The 21287-nt window shown below is 40.4% G+C and overlaps 1 protein-coding gene across 6 annotated transcripts; it reads right to left on the bottom strand.

Moving 5' to 3' along the window:
* Positions 1-3405: 3405 nt before the first annotated feature.
* Positions 3406-21287, bottom strand: RNF14 (ring finger protein 14). 6 transcript variants are annotated; one of them, XM_039236198.1, is made up of 10 exons: positions 21186-21287; positions 20837-20897; positions 18652-18829; positions 16780-16947; positions 15581-15732; positions 11977-12504; positions 11115-11343; positions 8409-8581; positions 7445-7575; positions 3406-4831 (listed from the first exon to the last, which is right to left on the bottom strand). In XM_039236198.1, exons 4-10 carry the CDS (start codon positions 16931-16933, stop codon positions 4774-4776), a joined length of 1425 nt encoding a protein of 474 aa, XP_039092129.1. In that variant the 5' UTR covers positions 16934-16947; positions 18652-18829; positions 20837-20897; positions 21186-21287; the 3' UTR covers positions 3406-4773. The 6 variants fall into 6 exon arrangements, with proteins under 6 accessions (XP_039092129.1, XP_039092130.1, XP_039092132.1 ...); XM_039236199.1 differs by lacking the exon at positions 20837-20897 and having other exon boundaries at positions 21186-21253; XM_039236201.1 differs by lacking the exon at positions 20837-20897 and having other exon boundaries at positions 21224-21247.

Below are 21287 nucleotides of genomic sequence, written 5' to 3'. Positions count from 1 at the left end.
TTCTATCTCATCAACTCCACTTTTCTCTTAACAACAACAGGGGTGCCTGGATGGTTCAGTCGGTTAAGCGTCCAACTTCGGCTCACGTCATGATCTCGCGGTTCATGGGTTCGAGCCCTGCGTTGGGCTCTGTGCTGACAGCTCAGAGCCTGGAGCCTGCTTCGGATTGTCTCCCTCTCTCTCTGACCCTCCCCTGCTCACGCTGTCTCTCTCTCTCAGAAATAGATAAAAAATATTTTAAAAAAACAACAAAAATAAATCTTAAGTGTATTAAGGGATTTCTAAAGTAAACTAGAACCATCTACTACTAAAATATAACCTTGCTGGGGCACCTGGCTGGCTCAGTCGGAAGAGTGTGTGGCATTTGATATCAGGGTGGTGATTTCAAGCCCCACGTTGAGTGTAGAGATTACTTCAATAAACTTAAAGAAAAAATGACCTTGCTAACAATACTATGTCTGGGAGAGTGGCTGCCAAGTCTTTTCTCCGTGATCCATCTCCTCAACAGGAAGGGATGTGTCCACACATTGCTTACTTACTGGATTCAGTATTTAGCTGAGACTGCAAGCTTACACTCTCATGCCAGTGCTGAGCCCTGTGGGTCTTGATGACTCACAGTCTAATCAGCTTCCCCAGTATAGGGGCACCTGGCTGGCTCAGTTGGTAGAGCATGAGACTCAATCTTAAGATTTTGCGTCTGAGCTCCACATCAGGTATAGAGATTACTTAAAAATAAAATATTTTAAAACAACAACAAAATACTTATCCAGTTTCATGATTTCCTCATGAAGCTGATTTGGAAAATGACCATAACACGTACATCGCCTAAAATTCCATACAAAGCCAGTGAAATGTCCTGAGATATAATGGATTGAAAGCTACAAAAAGACCTCAAACATACAAAATGTTCAATGATTGGCTGAGTCTGATAGGGTTAGGTCATCAGTCTTCAAGGAAAGGTTTTCAGGGGTGCCTCAGTGGCTCAGTCAGTTGAGGGTCCGACTCTGAGGCTCAGGTCATGATCTCACAGTCGTGGGATTGAGCCCCATGTTGGGCTTTTTGCTGGGCATGGAGTCTGGGATTCGATCCCCCTCTCCCTTTGCCCCTCCCCCCCATTTCTGCTCATGTGTACATGCATGCACATGCGCACACTTTCTCTCACTCGCTCTTTCTCAAAAAAAAAAAGAAAAAAAGAAAAGACTAGGTTTCAGCTCCTGACCAACCCAGGTACATCAAGATCTAATCGCTGTTTAAGTAATACTAACAATAAAAATGGATGTGACAAATGTGCCAGCCACAAGGAACCTAAGAAGGCATGATGACTAAATGTAGTACGTGGTATTCTGAATGGGATCTGCCAACAGCTCGAGGTCATTAGGAAAGAAACTACAGAAATCTGAAACAAGCATGGATTCTTGTTACTAATAACAATCAATATTTGTTCATTATTATGACAACTGTATCATACTGATGTAAGATGCAAGTAAGAGGGGAAGCCTGTGTGGAATAAGGGAACTCTGTACTACCTCTGCAATTTTTCTGTAAATCTGCAACTTCTTAAAATGTTTACTTCAAAAGAGAATGGGACAAGATGTAATTCAATAGACAAAGTGCGTCCTTAAGTCAGTTCAATCACAACCTTAAAAAGTCACAAAACTTGTATTTTGACTTTAAAAGTTCTTTTGTAGCTTATTTTCATTTACCTGTTCTAGACTCAAACCTTTTGTTTAAATCAAGAGACGCAGCCTCTTCAAACTACACTTTTGAACACGACCTGGCAATCTGCACAGGAACACTTTGCTCTCTCGCACCCACCAAAAGGTACATGAGGTTCAAGTCAATTTATGACAAATCTCCGCCCACTTATAACAAAAGGCCTTTATGAAATTAAACTAGGTACAAAACTCTTTGTGCTATCATATAGTTTCTTGATATATTAACCTCCTACAAACTCATATATTTCACAGGGCATTTGTGTTTACCCCAATCTCTCATTTTACTCAGAGACAAAAGTACTCTACCCAAGGGGTGCCTTGGTGGCTCCGTCGGTTAAGCATCCCACTCTTGATTTTGGCTCAGACCATGATCCTAGGGTCATGGGATCTAGCCCTGCATCAGGCTCTGTGCTGACAGCACAGAGACTGCTTGGGATTCTCCCTCTCCCTCTCTCTCTCTGTCCCTCCTCTACTCATGTGTGCGCTCTTCCTCTCCAAATAAATACGTTTTTAAAAAGTCCTCTATGGTCCTTGCTTTGGCAGCACATATATTAAAAAAGTACTCTACCCAGAACCGTACCATCTTAAAATTACCTCGTAACATGTGCTTCAAAAATGAGACTTTATAAGCTCTATTTATTGTCTTTGTTAAAATTGGATGGTCAAGATTTTGCACCTAATAAGGATGAAACATTCAGATGAACAAACAGGTCTAAGACTAACCACCTGTGTTTTTTAAAATCATAAAGGGAACCTCCCATTTCTTTCACAGAAGTGCATTATAAAGCTTTCTTTCCTACTTCCACTTTATCATCAACATAATGTGCAAAAGTCTAAAATAGGCATGCCTGGGTGGCTCAGTCAGTTGAGCATCTGACCTCAGCTCAGGTCATGATCTCATGGTTCATGAGTTCAAGCCCCGCATCTGGCTCTGTGCTGACAGCTCAGAGCCTGGAGTCTGCTTCACATTCTGTGTCTCCCTCTCTCTGTCCCTCCCCTGCTTGTGTGCTGTCTTTCCCTCTTTCTCAAAAATAAACAAACATTTTTAAAAAATTAAAAACAAAAGCCTAAAATAAAATAGTCTCTAGCAAATACCAATTAGCCCATGAACAAAAAAACTTCTGAGTGGCTACTAGTGAAAAAATATCAAATGAATTCCCATTCCATCACGAAGCCACTCTTCTTAGGTATATACTGTACCATTGCTTTAATTTCCATTTGTTATATTCAACTAACTCTTTAAGAAATTAACTTTAGTTCAGGGGCGCCTGGGTGGCTCAGTCATTTAAGCGTCTAACTCTAGATTTTGGCGCAGGTCAGGATCTTGCAGTTTTGTGGATTCGAGCCCCACATCAGGCACCATGCTGACAGTGCAGAGCCTACTTGAGATTCTCTCTCTCCCCCTCTCTCTGGCCCTCTCAAAAATAAACTTTATATATATATATATATATATATATGAAATTAACTTTAATTCTTATATAAAATGTGCAAAACGAAAGCTCATGAACCATATGGTTGAAACAAAATGTGGGCTCTAAAACCTAAGTTCAGTCACCAGTCTGGGTAAGAGAACAGGTGCTATTCCATGACTTTTTCTCTGTTCACGTGAAGAATATGTGTTACATGCCAACAAGTTTTTAAAAATGTTATCAGTTGCCTTGGAGACAGAACAGCAGCAACTCAGCTCTAATTAGAAGACAATTTTTAAATTATTTTTATTTTTAAGATTAAGCAGCCTCGTTGACAATCCAGAAACAGTCCTCGCTGACTCTGGATACACACGCATAAAATGGTTAAAAGTGATTCCCCAATTTTCAATGACACATTGGGAAAAAAGAACATCACAGCTGCAGCTGTATCCCTCTGTCCTCTTTTTCAAAAAATATTTTGCTACCAAGCCATTCACCAAACCACAAGGAAAGACAATTTTTCAAAAAACCATCAAAATCCAGAAACAGGGATCTAGGAATCAAGCCAAAATTATCCCCCAAAATAGTGCTGTTGCAAAAAACGGTAGGAAGCCAAATTTCCATAGCTCATTAGAGACGACCTTTGAAAAGAATTCAGAAAATCACGACTATAACTACAATGGTGTGGAGTTCAAAATAGAGGTAATTTTAAAAAATACAGCTTGTTCAGCTTGGGAATATATTAGGCTTTCTCCTATTCCAGCAGAAATAAAAATATGAGCTGCTGCAGTTAATATTAAAACTGTCCTCACTGATGGAAGGTAGGGCACGAGTGAAGGGAGAGAGCGTTGAACAAAAGGTAGCAAAGACAAGTCATTTTGAATCCAGGGTCTACTGCCCAGAAGAGCTGAATAGGACTCAAATTCTTCTGAGCCACTATCATTAAATTCTAGACTCGGCTCAAAACCAGTGGACCATATACCACTAATAAATACCAGCTAACCCACAGTGTTTGTGGCAATAAAAAGATTTTGTAAATTATCTATAAATTTCTATTCTGAAAAGCAGTAGATCAAAATGACACTGGGTCATCCAATCAGTTATTGAGTAAAGGGCTTCCTCCAAAGAAAAGTCACTCGGCAGAAACTTAGGGTGAAGGGAATGTGACATGGACTAAATGACATCAGGCTCTTGGTACAATTTTCATAAGGCTTCTTTCTACCTACCCCAGTCATAAGGAGTAGTACTGAGGGGACTCCCACATAATGTCCTAGAGGCATGCTTTCAGATAAAAAGGTCTGTAAGTTTAACTCTTGACTCCTCTCCTCACCTAAAGCTTAGGGAAGAAAATAAAAATAAATATTTACTGTTTAACTATTCAGAGCTTCGGGCACACTGTAGTATTTAATATTCTCTAGTTTTCATTTTCTGAACCTTTGGCTTATAACTTTCTCTATGTTACACTGAAAAACATGTGCATGTGCCTTAATCAGTAGTACCACACGGAAATATAAACCTTGTTCTTCCACACCTTCTACAAAGGATAAGTGAATAAATGGTACCCTAAGTATCCTGCCAAGTTTTTTGTGTACTTGACACAAGGTTAGGGTAAACCATTCCACTTCCTTATCTTGAGCAGTAGGAGTTAACTAGTCTTCAATCTCATCTTCCCAAATATCTCCATTAACATCCACAGCATGGAACAACCTGGAAGCATAAAATAAGGTACATTTTTATGCACTTGGAAAAATCTCTCTTTCCTTCTCTCAAAATCACTTTCTGCACTCGTCTGATAACATCTTTGTGTAGCTTTTCCTTTCCCACAATCCCTACACTGAGGAAGGCTAAAAAATGGGTCCCTCTGAACAAGCGGTCTCAAAGTTTACCAGAATAGCCCTCTTCGGATCCAGACAAACTCTTTAAGGCCAAGGATTAACAATAATGGGAAATGGGTATCAGCCAATACTCAATGTATACAGCAAATGGAATGCTCCAGGATTGGGGAAGTCAGGCAATCTAGAAGAAGGTAAACTCTTCTAAACCACTGTAACTCTATCACATGTGAGTTACTCTACTCCACTTTATCACCCTTGCATTCGCCACTGGTAGAATGCTTTATAGTTGCCAACTTGTTTTTCTTTCCAATGTTACCTAAAATTAATTAATTTTCAACACTAGATTTACAATGGTTCACAGAGAGAACCTGTTTCTTTAACTTCTCTTACAGTTAGGTAACACCAATGATTTTAAGTACTATACATATGCCTCTTAAGAAAGGTCATCAACTCACAGAAATGAGAGCTGTTGAAAAATAGGATATTCGCAGTGTACCACGAAATCATCCCAGATATTACTTATGAATTACAAAAAAGAAACCTTATGTTTTTTAAAAAAATTATTTATTTTGAGAGAGGGAGTATGTAAGGGGCAGAGAGAGAAGGAGAGAGAAATTCCAAGCAGGCTCCACACTGCCAGCACAGAGCCCGACGTGGGGCTCAAACTCAGGAACCTCAGGAACCGTGCGATCATGACCTGAACCGAAGTTAGACGCCTAACCCCTGAGCCACCAAGGCACACCAAGAAAACTTACATTTGCAATGGAACAATCAAGACAACTGAGCAGCACACTAACAATGGGACAGCCTGACATTATGGACCTAATATGATACAGGATGTAGTACACATCACGCCTCACAAAGTATTCATGTCAAAAATGTTACTCTAAATATATGTTCAAACTCAGTCTAGACCTAACTGCCAATTTACAGGAGAGAGGACAGAGTAACTAAAAGACAACATGGAGAAATAGGATTCTAGAAAGTAATATGTTCTACAGGACAAGTGGCCTGGACTCTCTAAAATGTCAATGCTCCCCTCAACACACCCCAAAAAAAAAGATGGGCAGGGGATGGCTTAGTCGGTTAAGCGTCTGACTCTTAATTTTGGCTCAAGTCATGATCTTGAGGTTGGTGATTCTAAGTCCCATGTCAGACTCTGCACTGACAGTGCAGAGCCTGCTTAGGATTCTCTCCTCCTCTTTCTGACCCTCCCCTGCTCACATGTGTGAGCACTCTCTCTCTAAATAAATAAATAAACATTTAATTTTTTTTAAGTGGGAGAGGCCCCTGGGTAGCTCAGCTGGTTAAGCCTTTGACTTTGGCTCCGGTCATGATCTTACAGTTTGTGGGTTTGAGCCCCACGTTGGGCTCTGTGCTGACAGCTCAGAGCCTGGAGCCTCCTTCTGATTCTGTGTCTCCCCCCCCAACCCTCCCCCGCTCACCGCCCCTCTCCCACTTGTGTGCTCTCTCTCAAAAATAAATAGGGGTGCCTGGGTGGCTCAGTCGGTTAAGCGTCCAACTTCGGCTCAGGTCAGATCTCATGGTTCGTGAGTTCAAGCCCTGCATCAGGTTCTGTGCTGACAGCTCAGAGCCTGGAGCCTGTTTCAGATTCTGTGTCTCCCTCTCTCTCTGCCCCTCCCCTGCTCATGCTCTGTCTCTGTCTCAAAGATAAACAAACTATTAAAAAAATTTGTTAATAAAAAAATAAAAACAAAAAAAAAAGAGTGGGCAAAACTATTCTCTATTAAGAGACTAAAGAGACAGAACCAAATAAAATGTTTGAACTTGATTAGATCATAGCTCAATAAACAGCTTTAAGAGTTATTTTTAGGGGTCATTGGGAAGTTTTAAATATGTTTATTAGAAAATAGTATGCCATCATCATTAAATTTAAGTACTGTTATGTACAAGAACTTTCTTACTTTAGAAGATAATGGGGACATATTTAAAATTTTTTTTATTTATGTTCTTTATTTATTTCTGAGAGAGAGAGAGACAGCATGAGCAGGGGAGGGTCAGAGAGAGAGGAAGATACAGAATGTGAAACAGGCTCCAGGCTCTGAGCTAGCTGTCAGCACAGAGCCCGATGCGGGGCTTGAACCCACGAACCCTGAATTCATGACCTGAGCCAAAATTGGACACTCAACCAACTGAGCCACCCAGGTGCCGATCATGGGGACATATTTAGAGGTTATCTCCAATTTAGGGTCAAGTATTCGAAAATAAATATGGCAAAATATTATTAATTTTTCATTTTGGTAGAAGGTATTCTGTTAATCATAGTCTTTCAACTCTTTATGTTTGAAATTTTTCACTATAAAAAGTTGAAGAGGATAAAAAAATCAAATTTCCCCATAGCATATTTTCATCATAAACTCCCAAGAAAAAAGAAGTCCATATATGTGAGAAAATATGTAAGAGAATTCTCTAAGCAAAATGGCCCCAAAACTGCTTCTGAGACTACGGGATTGTGTATACGTACCGATTAAAACACGGGGAAGCAGGATCAGTGAAATGTTTATAAGGGTTTGCTCTAGAGAGAGCACCCATGCAAATCCAGCAGAAATATTGCATACAGCCAGTACAAGTCATCTTGTTACAGCCATCCAATTTCTGGTGGAAAAGACAGAAAGAGAAAAATACCAAAGCTATTAAGGCACAAGAGAAAAGCATATACCAAAAAGATTCAGTACAACATCCTTCTAGACTTCTCCTTTTTCCCATGCAGGGTTTAGATATGCAGGTAACACGCTGTAACTATTATACATTACAAGTAAAATACAGAAAGTACTTAGCAGGTGTACCTACAACTAGATACTTAGCAAACCTTAGTGGAATCTAAGTAAACATTTGGTATCAGGTCCTCCACTCTGACACAGGGCTCAGGCATGTGTGAAGTGGTTAAGCAGAATGCCAGTTTCCTTAGTGCAGTAACTGGAGAATCACCACCAGATTCAGTTCAGATATAACGGATTAAAATAGGAGATTCAAATGCAAAGATAAATTCTTATTTTAAAACATACTAGGATTTTGTCAAGAAGCAATAGACTTAAATGTCTATTTTAGCTCAGACTAATAGGAAAATGCCATTTCCTCAGTGTATACTTCTTGAGCAGTTGTGTTAAATTCCAGGATAATTAGTTCTAGGAAGTCTGGCTTGATTTTTTAGATCATGTACAGGAGTTAAGAGTTGATTGTAGCTCTATTATGGCTTCGGCATAACCCGTTCCATTTTGATGTGGATACAATGTGAGAATAATTTTCACTTTATGAAAGCATTTTGGAAAGGGAAGTCTACATCCATTTAAGGTCAGTATTTAGTAGTGAATTTGCATCTTCCAAATAAGAAGGTTTGATAAACATGTTTTCTTAGTCATAAATAATGGGATTAAGGCAATCGTAACAAGCTTTCAAGTCTGTCTGCCAAGTCTGTCCAGAACGTTTACCTCTATGGGAGTCCCACAACACGGGCAGCTCTTTGAGTTCTTTTCTAGCCATTCCTTACTTTCCATCTCTTCCAGTGCCTTCTGAATTACCCTCTTGCCATACCTCTGTTCCAAAAACCTTTTATTGGCCTCATCTGCTCGCAGGTACTCATTTCGTAAGTCTATTAATTTCTCTGGAAAGTGAAATGGAAAATTAACTTTTATAAAATTTTGCAAAGCTGACTAAAAACCATCTGAAAATGGTCATAACCTTTGATTATTCAATAATGTTATTACTGGGACTTCAATCATAAGGAAATAATCCAAAGTAAAGTTATATGCATGGAGTGCATTTAACAATGGCAAACAAGTTAAATGTCCAAGTGAAAAACATGTGAAAGAGCCAGTTAATGACATATTTAGTTATTAAAAACTTATAAATGAGATGGCGACAACTCAATTAAAACACTCATTACAGAATCCAGAAAAAGGCATATTTAGGTTATAACTAGGTAAAAATGACACATGTAGAAATGACAAAGAACATAAAAGAATCCTGCAGTTAGAGAAGCTGTCTTGCTCAAGGGGTTAGAATAAGAGGCCATCTTTTTTGTCGACTTTGAGTTAATAGTTTTGACATGTTTGAGCAACTAGCGGTATACAGTTCAAGACTGACTTAGCTAAAAGACACAAAGGTCCAAACAGACACTCATTTTCCACGAAGTCAGCACCATTCACCCTTCAGTAACAGCAAGGACTACGAAATACACAAAAGCATCTCTGGCTTAAGAGCAAAGACTCTTCAATTCTGTATACAAAAAAGTCAGCAAATACGATTTACCACCCCCGGGTACTGCAAAGTCCCTCCTGTCAACTTCTCCCCTGGATACTCTTCTATCTGGCTGCACGACTCTACCACTTAACTCAAATGTAATGGGCAGCCATTCCCAAAGGCTTTACTTGCACACAAAGGCTTTTGTTCATATTCTACTACCTTAGTTTTTCAGTATGTTCACTGAAAACCTCTCTCAACCATGTTATAATTATTTTATTAGTTTATTTTCCTCATATTATTTAGAGGTCTGACTCCCTTTTTATGTAGTGGATCTTTTGGGGAAGCTTTCTTTCTCTGTAATTTGAATTCCCATGGGGTCCATCCCCTCTACTTAGAAGCTGCAGACCTGTATCTTTTTATCCTGTCACTTTTATCCCTCTAAAAATCCAAAGCACTTTTGTGTTCCCAGATAGGTGAAGAGCAAAGATTATTGCTCTAAAGTTCTCAAAATAACTGTTGGTACTTCATATATTTTATATGTTATTATCTAATATATAGATATGCAGATATAAATAGATACAGAAAGAGATGCTTAATTTTGCTGAAGCCTCCAAGCCTTTGATTTCTTCCACAAACGTTATGAAATACCTGAAATATACTTCAGCCCCTCAATGATAAGGTCACAGAAGTTAAGCAAATACTTTAAATAAAAGTATTTTATTTAAAAAAGCAAAGGCTTTTATTATACTCTGGTGAATTCTCCATTGCATCTGCCCGTATCTACTTAGGACTGTGTTCTAGGCAAACTGGAAGTATTCACTCATTCTGCCCTTAGGGTTACTTTCTTGAGATACTGACACTCTGCTTATAGTAGCAATTAATAACTACAGTAATAATGGCATTCATGGCTACCATTTTGCTTTTTACATGTATAAGCTCACTGTTCCCAAGCTATGTTGAAGGACTGGTATTTCCCTCACTACTCTGCCAAGGACTAGTATTTTCACAAAATACAATCAAATGAATCTTATTAGAAAAACAATACAAAGGCAAAAAAAACACAAGCTTAAATTTTTATTAGATCTGACATAAAATCACTCTGAAATCACTATAACTTTCTAGACCCAACTCTCAATTTATTTATCTAGTCACAGACCAGTTTAACAACATTATCAACTTCAAGGAGCACTACAATAGTTCATTTTAACCTGACAGCAGCCCTATGAATAGTAGCTATTATCATTATCCCTGTTAGTCTGAGAAAGACTAAGCCATCAAAGTCCAGTTAAACTGAGGTCAACGCCTGATTTCTCAATCCTTATTTAGATCACAATTAGCAAACAGGTTCCACCTCCTGTGTCCACTTCAATAAACAGTGGCTTTCTGAAGTGCTATGTGTTGAGGCAGATTCTGAGACTTTCCTGGGCTCAATGACAAAGAACTTGATGACTAATCAGATGTACATGCCATGGAAACAAGAGTGGCAGCTAAGACTGTCTGCATTTGCCAAGTAGGAGCTACATTATTACATGTTCATAGATAGAAATGACCTTGCCATTCCTTCTCCATAATGGTTCCTGGCATCTGCACGGCTGTGTCCTTAGTTCCTTCAACTCTTTATTCAAACTTCTTTGCCAGAGAGGCCTTCCCCTCATTTCCCTAAGTAAAACCTCAAGGCACTTGATATTCTGTTCCTGCTTTATTTTTTTTTTTCCTCCACAGCACTTATAGCCATTTAATATCATTATTGTTTTGTTTGGCTACCCATTAAAATATAAGTTCCATGAGGGTATTTGGTCACCACCATATTCCCAGAGCCTAGAACACAGGACAGTAACTGAAACAAAAGTATCTGTTGAATGAACACTTCCAAATGGAAGGATTGAAGAGATAAGGCTTTTGGGGGGTGGGGTAGAGGATAGGAGGATTGCGTTCGCACCGTTAGAACTTACCAGCAGTTACCTTACATGGAGAGACTCCGTGGTAAGTCAATCTGCACAAGGTACAGAAGGCAAAATTGCAACTGGAGCAGATGCCCATGGTGCAGCCGGGCTCCTGCATCACGGGCAGCTGGCAGCAGGGGCGGGGACAATATACCACATCCGCCATCAAGTCCAAGGTGGACTGGAGGAGAAGGCGGTCATAACGGGCAAATAACTCTGTTTCCACTAGCTCTTTGACCTGGAGGGAAACATAAAACAACCAAGTTTAATGATGTCCAAACGGTTCTGATTCTGGTGAGATCCTTAAAATGCTGATGCTAACTAGGTTCACATGAATTAAAACAATCTCACTTTGAAATCAAACCAAATGTAGCACGTCTAGACCCTGACTGAGGTGGTGGTTGCATGGGTCTACACATGTGTCAAAGCTAAGCCAACTGTATGTTTTAAATGGATATAATGATGGCTTAAGAAAGTTGATTTTTAAAAAAGAGTCAAACCAAGTATGCTGTCCTTGACTGTGACCCAGGCCAAAGATATGCTCTTCAGATCCTAACCTCACACAAAGGCAGGCTAGTGATTCTTCAGGGGTGATGGGATCCCAGCAGATAAACTAAGTAAATCACCGGAACACATTATAATTACTTTTCTAACACTCATCTCTGCCAAGAACTGCCCATTCCAAGCCCAGCAAAGGAAGCATTCACTCTGGCTTCAAGGGTAAGGCCACAGCATTCTTGATGTATACAGTGAAACTATGTGTGGGCTGGCTCCAAGGCCTCGGCCTGCCCTAATGAGCCCTAGCAAGGAAAATCCTGAGAAGATTGTGAAAGGGATTCAGGAGGCAGCTATGAAGAGAGCAGAGGATTACCTGACCAGGAGTGGCCACCGAAGGGCACTTGGGTTCTGGGCAGTTGAGGCACTGAACTTGGCCATCTCTGATCTGGATTTCAAAGTAGTCCTTTAGACAGGCTTTGCAGTACACATGCCTGCACTCCAAGAAGTACATGCATTCACTACCCAGCTTCTCACAGAAACAAATATTGCACAGGAACAATTTACTGTTAAAGCATTTGATCTGCCGAGCTTGATCAAAGTCCAAGATCTCCTGGATCAGACTCGACAGCGATTCCACATCCTGCACAGCTCTCTCATCCACAACCTCCTCTTGGTCTACATCGGATCCAGCAGCTCCTCCAAAAGCTAGCTCTGTGTTAGGGGAGGCTTGAGCCGTCCTTCTCTGCACCTTTTTCTGAGAACCCATCTTGAGCTCAAAAGGAGAGACAATATTCAGGTATGCTAGCGTCTCTTCCTTAAGAAACTGCATCCAAGCAAACAGGACCACGCTGCCACGGTGCTCTTCCCACAGGTTGTCTAAGTGCTTGCAGAGTGCAGACAGCTAGGAGAGAACACATGAGGGGTCTGGTGAGTTTGGAAAGATGAGGATACTGTCAACTCCTCATTTCTCTTGAAATATTTTAACTTCTAACTTAGGCCCTTACAATTCCTAACATGGTTTCTGTTTGTTTTGTTTTGTTTTACTGCTGTGATAAACTGTGCTGGACAGAGAGTGAGAATATTGTGTGCCACTTCAAACTATGCAACAATGTGAGCCACAGCAGAAAACAAAGTCAGAAGCTAAAAGAAGTACCATGAAAACAAGAGGCATGGCAAGACTCTACAGGAGCGCAGGTTTACATAGGAGCCACTGAGGTGGAGGATTCTTTTCTGTTCTTTATTTGTTCTTTTAGTACTGCTACACATTTCACACAGGAGAAAGAGATCTAGCTTTAAAATGGACTATTTCGATTCCTCTGGAGTCCTAGCCTTGTAGGTACCCTGCATAATGGTTAGAAAGAGAGCAGTTTAAAAAAATCTCATCCAAGTTTTTAATTCTAGCTTTCGGCCCTATCAAAAAGCCAACTCAAGGGAAAGAATCACGAACAGAATCCAACCTCAGAGTCCTTGTTATTTGGATTTATAAGCTGGTTCTAACTAAGCAATCCGGGCTTACAGCAGATCCTGGTTAATGAAGGCAGACAGAATGCTACAGAACCTGGACACGATTATAAGCCCTCAACACGGTTTGGCTGCCACAGGGAAAGCTCACACTCCCTAAGCTGAGCGGCCAAATTTTCAACTACTTTGACTTTCCCTCCTTAAAGGTGGTATGTTCAATTTGAAAGGCAAATGTAAGAGGATTTTCCATTAGAAATGTAGAATATTGGTAAGTAGAGCTCAGGAATTATAAGCAGCTTTTCTTTTTAGCTAAACACAAAAAATAAGCCTTCCAGATGCAGACAAATTTTGTAAATTTAAATAACAAGTGAAAAAGGACATTTTTTCTGTTCCTTGCTCTGCACAGTGCCATTCACTGAACCCTATATAGACACGAACTTAAACACTTCCTGAACTTAAAAACTTAGGATGTTAAATAGCGTTCAAAATGCTTTTTCACATGTACATGAATATGCTTATAAGATCAGTCATACTTCTGAGAAACCTGCTGAAATGTATAAAATGTACTAAATATGAAAAGGGAATGGGGTGCCCAGGTGGCTCAGTTGGGTAAGCATCTGACTTCGGCTTAGGTCACTATCTCATGGTTTGTGAGTTCGAGCCCCGTGTCGGGCTCTGTGCTGACAGCTCAGAGCCTGGAGCATGCTTCAGATTCTGCATCTCACTCCCTCTCTGCCCCTCCCCTGCTCACACTCTCTCTCTCCTTCAAAAATCAATAAACATTAAAAAACTTAAAAAAGAAAAAAGGGGGGGGGCTCTGAGTGCCACTTGAGCCACCAAGTGCAATGGAGAGCCATTCTCCATCCTCTTTTTTTCTCCACCCAACCTCTAAAGGGGCAGCTGGAGTGCACATAAATGTAAGGATAGGGGAAGAAAAGAGGAAAAGAACAAGAGAGAGACTGTATTTGTATATATATCAGGTGAGGCATTATGGAAAATACTATGAGATTAAACCCACTTCCCTTCTACCAACCCCAACCCAGTGAAAGACAGGACCATGTGTCAACTTCACTATCAACAGGTGAGATTCACAATGTCAAGGAATCAGGGCCCAGCAACCAACAAGAATTGAGCCAAGAAGGAATACAAGGCCAATTAAAACATCAATTATATGCCTAACAACTTATCTGATAGAGGACCCTCTGGTATTTCAGCTGCAATACATAAAGTAGCCAACAACTCTCCTCTCCCCACACTCCCAAAGCCAGCAGTAAGTAGATGACTACTTGGCTGGAATCTGAAACCGCATCCCTGCACTCGGTTAATCTGTCCTTGTTTTGTGCTTGTGAAAAAGTGTGTGTACACAGGCATGGATACAAAGTATCAAAAGCTCTCTGGAGAAATGAGGTTACAAATATCTAAATAATTCAGTCAGCTCTCAGTGATCTAAATGTCAAACGGCCTTGACATTCTTGGGCAAATAATGCACTGTCTTGCATGTATTGCCTCTGGCCCAGATATCAGAATGTAAGGTAATAATACTCCTTTCCATTCTACATGTATTACCCTTTCGTAAAATTTAATTTAGTTTTTAAACCATAAGCTCAATTTTACAAAAGCACTCTCATCTCAAAGATTAGACTAGTCAGTGGGGTGGAATGAAAACACCGTGATCCAACAGGAAAAACTGACAAGCTGTTCCTTGAGGTCAAGGAACTCTGACAGCTTTCGTCTTAATATACATCAGCCTATCAATCTTCATCATGACTTCTAGAAAAGTAGCTGCTATCGATCCATTATCTATCTCAGAGTGCTTTATATTAGCTTCAAGTCATATTTATGTCTCAATCAAGAGTCGGGGTTATTACTTGAAAAGGATATATAAACTGTAGGAAATGAAGGCTTCATAATACAAGGTTCATAATATAAGGTCTCAAGCCTTCGTGAGACAGGATACAGGGATCATACACATTTCCATCTGTGTGCATATACATCCATGTGAGACCAGTCAACAATTATTTGTTATTAATATACAGATCTCTAAAAATAAAAGCATTTTCTCTGTTTACTTAGCTTATTTGTTTATTATGACTACATGAGCTCCATTTTAGCCCTCCTAATTACACTTAAATCTTTCATTTAAGGAATGGATAAGAAACTAAAAAAATAAAAGTCATACCAACATCTAAGGAAAACGAGGAGGACCTTAGAGTCTCTATTATAATAAAGATTAAGTGGGAAAAACAGCAAGATAAGAATATATATTTGATTAAAAAGTACTCATACTGCAATTCATAGTGATCAGTCATCCTAATTACTGCCATTCCTTTCTAAAACACCACTTTCAATTCATTACCATTATTAGGATTCACGAAGGCAAGGGGGAAAAATTACAAAATCAAAGCCATTTGTTCTTCATGCACTGAATTCAAGATCATCAAGGTAGTAGTCTTCAATTAAAGATGATTTTTTAAGTTTCTAAAAATGGATAGGAGAAATTAAGTTTCGGGTCTAACCTGAGTTGGTGACAGCCATTTGCCACTAAGTGTGAATGAAGGTGGGGAGGAGGATGGATAATCTGGTGGCAGTTCAAAGTTCAGCACAAGTGGAGGCAGAAAGCAAATGGTGTATTCAAAGCCACTATTCTGGAGACACTCATTTGAATTGCCTGAACCAAAAACAAAAATTAGAAAGAATCAGTTGGTCAACACTTGAGTGTCCATTACTGTTGAGCAGGTGCTCAAGAAAGACTAACGCTTAACTGAGGGGATAAAACCCTCCCCCAAAGCACTATTTCCTATTTCCTAATGGTAATTCCACAGCCACCACCTTAAAAAAAAAAAAAAAAAAAATCTTGTAAGTCCCTGAAAAATCTACTAAGCACCATGACATTTCTAATGAAGACACATAACTTACTCTTGTACATACTTTTGAGTACTATTCCTAACACTAATAAGCAAGTAATAAACAATGTTTTCTTTTCTTACTGCTGTTTTACAGTAGATGATTAAAGACACGATCTAGAGAAAAGGATTTCTAGGTCTATCAAAGAGCTATGACCTACTTAGACCAACCAGCATGTGCCAACACAATCTCAGGCTCGAGGGCAAGATACAGCACACAACACTCTCACAATCAACGTTTCATTTTTAATTATTACACTTACTTTCTTTACTCAATGCCTTTTTGGTAGAAACATTTTGAGATAGTGTGCGTCAAAGTCTTCTGTGAATGTTTATATCAAAAGTGGCAGTTTTTTGCTTTTTTGTTTCTGAAGCAAAAGGTCACAGAGTAACAGCATATGTCACAGGTTTATGGCAGTTGAAATGATTCTGGAAACCAAATAGTATTAACAACCACCACGGTACTTTTAAAACTTTCCAAGCGTTTTCATGTACGTGATGTCATTTTCTCTTTTATTATCCCTGTTTAACAGCCAATGACTCATAGCTGATAAAATGCTAGTTAGAAGATTAGGATGCATGAAATACACAGGATAATATCCAAATTCAGTGGTCAAAAGGCAAATCAAATTGAAAACTATGCACCCTCAGTCCAATTTTCAATTAAAACAGGAACATGCATTAAATCTGTAATACTACCGTCTATCACCAATGCCTATGTACACAAGACGGTAAATAATTTAGGGTTCACTAAGAAATCGAAAATAACCTTTATTTAGAAAAATCTGTTTAAGAGAGTATTATTAACTAACCGCTCACAAATATCTTGAAATTCTGTGGCAAGTCCAAATAGATCCTGGTTTCTCCACCTTGGACAGACTCTGCTTTCCTAAATTCATCTCCATCGTAAATACTTGCCAGGGCCAGCAATTCATCCTCCTGAGCTTCTCGGTCTTCTGACGACATTTAATTTTCTGGAGCTGAAGACAATCATCCAAATCAGTTAAGAGTAGAAGAGGCAGAGAGTTTGGGAAAAGTCTAGGGGTAACTCCCGCCCTTACCCCTCCAAAAAAGGTAAAGTTCCACACAAAAAAAAACCGCAAAGAATTCATCAATATTATCACTTTTCTGCCAAACTGAAAATGATAGACGTATCTAATATTCTACTATCTTTGCAACAGGAACAGCTTTTTCAAAAAAGATTGTGGTGCTTCTAATTGCTGACTCTAACAGGTATTACAAATTTAGGGGAAAAAAGGCATGATCTGAATTTTTAAAATTTTCAAATTATTGTGATTTGCCCACCAATCCTAGCAAAGTGCCTTGTTCACAAAAATAGTCAAAGTAGGGGCCCCTGGGTGGCTTAGTCGGTTGAGTGTCTGACTCTTGCTTTACGCTCAGGCCATGGTCCCAGCGTTGTTGGATCAAGCCCCGTGGTGAGTGTGGAGCCTGCTTTTGAGATGCTCTCTCTTCCTCTGCCCCTCTCCTGCTCACACTCTCTTTAAAAAAAAAAAAAAAAAAAGTATATGTGATATCCTTCCTAAAAATAAATGAATTATTTTATTATTTTTTAAAGTTTTATTTATTTAAGTAATCTCTACACTCAATGTGGGGATCAAAGTCACAACTCCAAGATCAAGAACCATACATTCCTCAGATCAAGCCTGTCAGGCACCCCTAAACAAATTTTTTAAATCCATCCATAAAAATCTCTAGGGCAAGTTTTCTTCAACCTCGGTACTACTGACATTTTGGAACAAACAGTTCTGTATAGAAGGAGGCTATTCTGTGCCTTACAGGATATGTACCAGCATCCGTGGCTTTAACCTACTAGATGCCAACAGTGCGCAAACCCTCAACATACTCAAATGCACCCCCAGGGGTGCAGTGGGGGATGGCTCCCAGTTCAGAACAGCCTGCTCTAGACAATGTTACAGGGACAGATACTATATAAGAGGGTTAGATAACTGAAGAAGCAGCAAAATAACATTAAATTTTCATATTTTTTAATATTTGAAAGGCGGGGGCAGGCAGAGAGAGAGAGAGAGAGAGAGAGAGAGAGAGAGAGAAAACCAAGCAGGTTCCACATTGTCAGCACAGAGCCCAACAGGGAGCTTGATCTTACAAACTGAGAGATCATGACCTGAGTTGATATCAAGAGTCAGATGCTCAACTGACTGAGCCATCCAGATGCCCCTAACATTAAACTTTTAAACTACCACCAGACTCTGTGACAATAATTTTAAGATTTACCATTATTTCAGGTGAAACTAAGAATGAAAATATGCTACAATTAAAATGTAAAACCGATGCTTTTTAATCACAGCAACTGAAAGATGCACAATTTCAAGTAATTTAAATGTGGAAAAATATGTAACGAGCATCTATGAAAATTACTTTATTAAAACAATAAAAAATTACCATTCTGTCAATTAAAATATTGGACTATCACTAGATTTACAAACATGCCCCCTCTTGACTAAAATATTTTTTAATTGAAAAGTACACAATTGAAAAGTTAGGACATCATAAAAAGTGACACTTCAAACTCTGAATACATTTATTTAAAATGATTCCATTAAAAAACATTTTTTTCCAGCAGATGATCATGGTTCTGCTTAAACTACTACATTCCTATCCCAAATAGAACATATGGGCACATTCTAGTTGAGGTGAGTTACTACCTGTTAATAACAATCAGAAGAAAAGGCTATTAGCAATGCAGTCCGTGTCTTTCAATTCAGAATGTGGCATTCATGCAAATCCCATTTATTCTCCAGGAGGTGGAAAGAAGACTGTTGAAGTTGGATAAAAGGCCAAGATCTGGTACTCATACTAGAAATACTATAGAAATCCAGCCATCTGCAGAAAAACAAAACAGAACAAAACAAAAAACCCCACAGAAGATGGTGTTAAGACCGTCTCCAAATTTTAATTCCAAATTTCCATTATTACCAGTTAGGTCAAACACATCCTAACATACAGTCAATCCTAATCTACAGTTGTCTATTACGTTTAGGACAGCCTGACAGGGCCATGGGGTGAAAGGAGTGTTTGCCAGGCCCCAGCAATGTGAGAAGCCTTATCTGACTGTCTTCAGCCCTGGGAGGAGCCGAGGTGGAATACCAACCTCGTTAAGAGAGGTGAGAAAACTGTCTCATAATAAACATCTAAACATCTTTCTGGATTTGTTTTTGCTTCTCCCTTCCTCTTCAGCTTCTTCTATTCCTTCATTTCCTATCCCCCTTCAGTTTTTCCTCTCACCTATGAATTAATCCTGCTAGGGACACCCAACATTAGGTCAATGTAAGCATTGACAGCAAGATATTTAAAAACAAAACAACAAAAGCGTGCACATATGCACACATGCACCCACTTTCAAGTTCAATTTTCAAAACTTCAGAGCCAGACTTCTCAATGGGGAGTAAAGGGAAGTGGAAGGTGGTCCACAGACAGGTTATGGAGAAGCCTAAGAACACTGTGAAGTTATATTCAGAAATCTTACATGAAATGGTAATTTTGAAACTAGATTTTCAGATGTGTGACTCCCAAATAAACTAAGAATGAAAGTGAGAATCAATTTACATTTATTGAGCACCTACTACCTTAGCTCCTTTCACATTGTTACTTAATCCTAAACAATTTTCTGTTTCTTCCTGTCTAAACATGTGTAAATGGGGTGAGAAATGATTTTATATTCAGGTTTTAGGTTATTCTTCTCTAGTTTGTCTGGATATTGGAATCAGCTGGGGAGCTGCTTTTTAAATTCTCAATACCCAGGCTGTACTCTACAATTTAATTCTGCAATTAAATCAAGCCTCAGTAGTTAGTTACCCAAGCCCTCCAGGTGATTCTAATGTGCAGCTAGGATTAAGCAGCTCTACTCCAAGCAGTGTTTCCCATCAACAGCTCCTCATACCCTATGGCACCAGACCCCAGCTTCTGAAGCTGCCACCAGATCCCAGTCCCTTAATTCACATGGCAGACCTACATTTCATTTTCATTCTACCCACTGGGACTTCAAGACTCATGTCCAAAGCCCCTATTCTAGGTAGAAAATTTCAATTCGATGTCCTTTCTTTAAAAATCCAGCAAACTTTTTTTTTTACTGTAACTTTCCTATGACATGATCACATCCCACTCTGCATTACAGTAGTTTATGAACTTACACTTCCAGACTGCATTAGTTCCTTAAGGGCAAGGATCAAGTCTTTTGCATCTGTGTTGGGGTTGCTCTCTGCATCTAGCAGTGCCTTGGGTTTGACAACGGAGAAAAATATGTAACCGAACTGGTGTGAGATGCAGTGTGCTGAAAAGGGGGACCAGAATGCCAGGGTTTGGTGACTGCTTTGCTACAGTCCACTAGAAGCAGGAGTCACAGCACCACCAAGAAAAGTAACACTGAGCTCTTACCGTGTGTGGGGCGGTGTACTAAGCACTTTAAATGCATTCACTCCTGTCATAATCCCACAGGCCCAGGAAGCAAGTCCTCTATTTGCATTACACAGATGAGAGAAATGACAGTTTCAGTCCTGTTCCGGCCCAAGGTCACAGAGCTAATATGTAACTAAATCTGGGTTCAGACCACTCCGTTTCTTCATCCGTAACCCAGGAACGAGACTAAACCCCGTGCCATCAGATAGATGTTAAGTTTTATGTTAGTCTCAGCAAACGGGAAACCGCTACCCCAGCGAGGGAAGCCCTCCTCCGCCGGGTTTCCCTCGGCCTGGGAAAATCCTACTCATTCTTCCAGGCCACACCGTGCAACTGTAGAGCTGGGGTCAGCGCTGGCCCTGGAAGCAGCACGCCGCCGAGGGTATCCCCACCGCTCCCCACCCGGGGTGCTGAGTCGCTGTTGGTACGACTCACCTACAACCCGGGGGCAGGCCCCGGCCTCGCTACCTGCCCCGGCGCTCCGACAGAGAGGACGCTGTAAGAAAGCGTGAGGTGTGAGGCGGCCCCAGATGTCCCGAACCAACAGGGCCTGGACCTTCCCCCTTCCTCCTTTGAGCGCCCCGCGTGGTAGGGGGGTTGGGCGCTTAGCCGGGCCAGGCTGGGGACGTCCTGTCCCGGATTTGGGGTCTCGGGCCCACTGAGGAGTCCCGGCCGCTTTTCTCCGCCTCGCGCGCTCGCAGCGCGGTCCACACCGTACCTTCCGGCCACCCTGTCGCGCCGGGCCCCAAAGTTCCGCCCTCTGCCCTAGCCCTAGTCCCCTCACCGCCACCGACGCCGCGGCCTGGAGACGCCCGGCTCAACCTGCGCTCGGCACCGCCTCTTCCGTGTTTGTAGCTGTCAGCTGAGTCGGGCGGATCCGGCTGGC

This window comes from Hyaena hyaena, unplaced genomic scaffold (genome assembly GCF_003009895.1).
Source record: "Hyaena hyaena isolate Hyena2069 unplaced genomic scaffold, ASM300989v1 scaffold_107, whole genome shotgun sequence".
Classification (NCBI taxonomy): domain Eukaryota; kingdom Metazoa; phylum Chordata; class Mammalia; order Carnivora; family Hyaenidae; genus Hyaena; species Hyaena hyaena.
This window is presented reverse-complemented; position numbering and strand designations above follow the sequence as displayed.

Bases quoted from the DNA above. Each gene is read 5' to 3' on its own strand.
- RNF14 (XM_039236198.1), bottom strand. From the start codon at position 16,933: ATGTCGTCAGAAGACCGAGAAGCTCAGGAGGATGAATTGCTGGCCCTG. The intron at 11,344-11,976 runs GTAATCCTCTGC...GTTTCCCTCCAG, and splicing joins CGGTGGCCACTCCTGGTCAG to GTCAAAGAGCTAGTGGAAAC. The intron at 8,582-11,114 runs GTAAGTTCTAAC...TTCACTTTCCAG, and splicing joins TCCATGTAAGGTAACTGCTG to AGAAATTAATAGACTTACGA.